At 46.0% G+C, this 5000-nt stretch overlaps 1 protein-coding gene across 1 annotated transcript in view; it reads left to right on the top strand.

Moving 5' to 3' along the window:
- The window catches only part of LOC119568035 (solute carrier family 22 member 5-like), a 10177-nt gene extending 5199 nt beyond the window's left edge, over positions 1-4978 (top strand). Inside the window, exons 6-9 of the mRNA XM_037916423.1 lie at positions 1-169; positions 3006-3220; positions 3723-3901; positions 4156-4978. The exon at positions 1-169 is cut by the window's left edge and continues 53 nt beyond it. Of these exons, the coding sequence (XP_037772351.1) occupies positions 1-169; positions 3006-3220; positions 3723-3901; positions 4156-4416 (824 nt within the window). The 3' untranslated portion in view covers positions 4417-4978. The remainder of the gene's footprint in view (positions 170-3005; positions 3221-3722; positions 3902-4155) is intronic.
- The last annotated feature ends 22 nt before the right edge of the window (positions 4979-5000 follow it).

Raw genomic sequence — 5000 nt, 5'->3', positions numbered from 1 at the left:
GCGAAGCCATCATGAGGAAGGTCGCCGCCACCAACGGCAGGGCGCTGCCTTCGAACCTGCGGGGGCTGCTGGAGGAGGCGAGGGCGGACGAGAAGAAGACGGCGTCGATGAGAGACCTCCTCAGACACAGCAGCCTCAGGAAGCATTTGGTCATCACTTCAATCTGCATGTGTGTAATGCCCCTGGTGGTGACAAACCATTCTTTATCATGAACGGGTAGATATTGTCATTGGGTGAGCGTTGCTGAAGACAGTCGATGGCTCCTCTGGAGTCTGTATGTATGACCACGTGACCTTCCCTCACGGACGCGTGGCTCAGTGCTCCTATGATAGCAACTGCCTCTGCCTGTAGCGAGGAGACGTTGTCTGTTACCCTCATGGATTTTGTGGCATCCCTTGCTGCGAAGCCGGCGCCTGCAGTGTGGGTCAAGGGATCGACCGTGTAGTATGTTCTGCTACCCGGAGGAGTGATGGTTGCAATGACCCTCTGGGTTTCTGCCTTTAGGCTAGGCGTGGGATATTCATTCTTTTTGGTTGCCAGTCTCATGACAGAGAACTCTATCGAGGTTTGTGCCCATGGCGGGCTTCGACAAAGTCAGGGTGGGGAGAGTCCATGCCCTTGACAAGAAGCGGTTCTTTGAGCTGATGGCGTATTAACACCCGACCTGGAGACAGCCAGGAGTTGCTTGCAAAGATCTCGTTATCTTGCTCTAGGCGTCTGACTATTTTATGTCCTTAGGCTTGTATTCCTGGGAGCCTGGATGCCCTTTGATAAGAATTGTGCTGCCATTAGATCGATTCGTGAGGCCAGGGGGAGAAGGTTTGCCTCCAGGAGGAGGCTGAGGACCTTCGTCCACTTTGGGGCACCCAGAATGACCCTGGCGGCTTCGTTTTGGACTGTCTCCAGTTGGTCTTTATGTTTTTTCTTAATGCCAGTCAGAACAAGGGAGGCATAGTCTACAATGGGCCTGACAGCATGTACATAGAATGATCTTAGTACTCTGTGTCTGGCCCCTATGCATCTCCCACTCATTGCTCTCATGACAGTCTTGATTTTGTTCGGTCAACCAGGTACTGGACCTCCATCTGGAAGGAGAGGGTCCGGTCTATCCTTACCCCAAGGTAGTGGTAATCCTGAACCCACTCCAAGTCCATTCCCTGGAATTCAGACTTGTACCTTGAATTTTTTGTCTCAGAGCCATGGTTTGGGATTTGGCCGCAGAGATCTTTAGTCCTGTCCTACAACACTTCTCGGATATGAGGTCCAGACAACGCTGGGCTTTGTTTAGGCAGTATGGTCCAGTGGAGATGATGACAAGATCGTATGCATAGGAGATGATCTTGCACCTCACTGCGAGGTTTATGTTGAGGATACAGGACATTAATGTGTTAAAGAGGGCTGGACTGAGAACCCCACCCTGTGGCGTTCCATTCTCTAGTAGCATGTGCTGTGATAGGTGACCTTGGAATTTGACCCTAGATGTTCTATTCCTAAAGTAGTCACCTATCCAAGCCAAGAACTTACCTTTGATTCCTTTTTGGATCTGACTCTCCTGAATGGCAAGAGGACTTGCCATTTCAAAAGCCCTCTCCAGGTCAAGGAATACTGCCACAGATGTGCCCGTGTTTATTGTGCTCAAGAGCGTGGCTATGCTGTGCGCTGTGCTCATGCCCCTGGTGAACCCATGGAGGTGTTCATGTGGGGGTCCCATTTTCCATTGGAGCCGGTTCAGTACCATCCTCTCGGCCGTCTTGGCCAGACAGCTGAGGAGAGAGATGGGGCGGTACTTCCCTGGCTCCTTTGGTTTAGGGATGGGAACTATGGTAGCCCTCTTCCAACTCTGGGGTAGAGTGGATGTTTCCCAGGACTTATGGATGAGTTGCAGGAATGCAAGCTCACCTACTACTCCCAGGTGGGAAATGATGGGGTACGAGATCCCATCAGAGCCCGAGGCTGTGTTATGAACTGGCTTTATATGCATTTCTTAGTTCCCTCAGAGAAAAGATAACGTCTGAGTTATCGGGTTCGAACGGGTTGGCATTTTAAGTCCGATTATACATGCTGACTACACGCTGTTTAAACTCAGGAAGGGAAAAACAGGCAACTCGCCTTAGTCTGAGTACTGCCATTCGCTGTCTCTTCTGAGATAAAAATGATAAAGTGGTGTAAATCAATCAAAAATATTATATACGTTTTAAAAGTTCCAGACATATGTAAACATGAGTATTAGGTGTCAGCTGATAAGAATGAAAATCAGTGCCTCACAAGTCCTGGGTGAGTTGCCAGTTTTTCTTTTACTGAGATTGGGCCTACCATGGTTGGGTTAAAATAACCATAACTTTCTTCCCACAAACGCTCAATGCAATGTTTCAGTAAAACACAGAGGAAAAAAACAAGAACACTATCGGTATTAAAAGAAAGGATATTAAAAAAAAAAATTTCTTTCGCCCTTTCCCTCCTATTTGCTACTTCAAATACAGTTATGAATTAAATTCATAAGAATAAAAACAGCTTCAATGTAGGTTTGTCCACTCACCAACACAAAATTAAAAATAATAATAATAATAATGTTAAAAAATAATAACAACAGTAACAATAACAATAACAATAGCAATAATGATAATAATAATAACAATTACAATGATAATGATGATGATAATAAGAGTAATAATAATAATAATGATAATCCTCCTCCTCCTCCTCCTCCTCCTCCTCCTCCTCCTCCTCATCATCATCATCATCATCATCATCATCATCATCTGCATCTGCATCATCATCTGCATCATCATCATCATCATCATCATCATCATCATCATCATCATCATCATCATCATCACATCCTCTCATCTCCTCTCCTCTCCTCCTCATCTCATCTCCTCTCATCTTCATCATCTCATCATCATCATTATCATCATCATCATCATCATAATAATAATAATAATATATAAATGTAAATAATAATTTCAACAACAACAACAACCATAGAAATAACCATGTGCTTCCAGAGTGATCTTCTGCGTGGTCTACTCGGGCATCATGCTGAACCTGCATAACATGGCGGGCAGCGAACTGGTCAATTTCCTGGTGCTTTCTGTCGTGGAGGTGCCCGGGAATGTGGTCGGCGGGCTGTCAGCACACTACTTCGGGCGTCGGCTGACTTCGGGGCTGACGCTCGCTGTCACGGCTGTGTTCTCAGGCCTCGCCGCCACGGCCATCATGGGTGAGGCGAGACAGGGGCTGGTGGTGTGAAGGCGGCGGAGGAGTGTGTGGTAACATTGCAATGAACTTCCAAAGTGTGTGTGAATACCGTAATACATTTCCGAACGTGTAACAGGCCTAAACCACACACACCCACACACACACACACACACACACACACACACACACACACACACACACACACACACACACACACACACACACACACACACACACACACACACACACACACACACGTACATATGTATAGATGTATGTATATATATATCCATATATCTATATCTACATCTACATCTACATCTACATCTACATCTACATCTCTCTCTCTCTCTCTCTCTCTCTCTCTCTCTCTCTCTCTCTCTCTCTCTCTATATATATATATATATATATATATATATATATATATATATATTATATATATATATATATATATACCTGAGGAAAACCTCAACCTCAGAAAGTGTTGCATTCCCTCCGGCTTCGTCACTCTCCCGTCCTCCCAGATCGATGGCTCCTCGTGGCCTTCTGCGGACTGGCCAAGGTCTTTGTGACGGCGGCGGTGCTGGTGGTCTACATGCAGATCGGCGAGCTGTTCCCGACGGCGCTGCGCTCCCTCTCGTACGGCACCACCACCGTGGCCGGCCTGAGCGCCACGGTGTTTGTTCCGGCCCTGGTGTCCGTGGTAAGGCGTCCGGGGTCCTGTAGGGGCACCTCCTTCAGGAACACAAAAGGCATCTGTGGCGTCTAGTGTCTAGTGTTCTACCAGTGGTCGGTCTGATTTGTACAAGGAGTTTGTAGCCTGAAGAACTTTTCTCAGGACTTTGTAATTATTGATGTAGAGACTCGTCATTTTAACAATCTAACATTCATCAATCCTCTTATTCTTCCAGGCTTCACATCTACATAATGCTAATCCACATTCCCCTCCTTCACCAGGGCGCCACTGACCGAAAACTTCCATACTACATCCTGTGCGGACTCTGCATCTTCGGTGCGGCAGTCAGCACCCTTCTGCCGGAAACCCTCGGTCGACCCCTCCCACAGACAGTCCACCAGGCGAACCACATAGGGCAAGACGAATCCTTCTGGTCCGTCACCACCCACTGGACTCGGCAGAAGTATGTTCCGATTGGGGAGGCCGCGGACAAGGTGGCACGCAACGGGACACCGAGCGTGGCAGCCGAGACGGGAATCTGAACCGTCGGCGTCCTTGGCGCCTCGGGTGGCCAGGTCCGTGCGTGCAAGGAGGCAGGTCTGGGGACAGAGCAAAGGACGATGAAGGAAAAACGAAGCTGAACTAACACATGTTGAGAAAGCGAAGGAAAGTTAACGAATGGAAACCACGAAATGAAGAGAAAAGAAAAAGATAAACGAAAAAAATAAATAAAAGGGAAATGATGATGAAAAAAAGCTAAGATGGCAAGAAACAGAATAGAGAATTATTAAGAACAAAACGACGATGAAGAAAAGAAGAGAAAACAGAGGGAGAAAAAAAAACGAAAAAAGTGAAAAATATAAGATTAAGAAAAGCGACTATGCAACAAAACAAATGACTAAAAAGCAAAAAACGGGAGATAAAGAAATTACTGATCATAATTAGAAAAAATGTGCGCGTTTTTTGTTTAGGAAAATCGTGAGCTTTTAATCAAAATACTTTTATTATTTCATTAATTCTTCACATCTAAAATCGAACTTGATTGCGAAAAGTACTCTGTTTCTAAATTTGGCAAAAGTATACCTAAATCACATTTCTATTTCCTACTCGTGTATAGTTACCACAA

This window comes from Penaeus monodon, chromosome 43, assembly GCF_015228065.2.
Source record: "Penaeus monodon isolate SGIC_2016 chromosome 43, NSTDA_Pmon_1, whole genome shotgun sequence".
In the NCBI taxonomy this organism is placed as follows: Eukaryota; Metazoa; Arthropoda; class Malacostraca; order Decapoda; family Penaeidae; genus Penaeus; species Penaeus monodon.
This window is presented reverse-complemented; position numbering and strand designations above follow the sequence as displayed.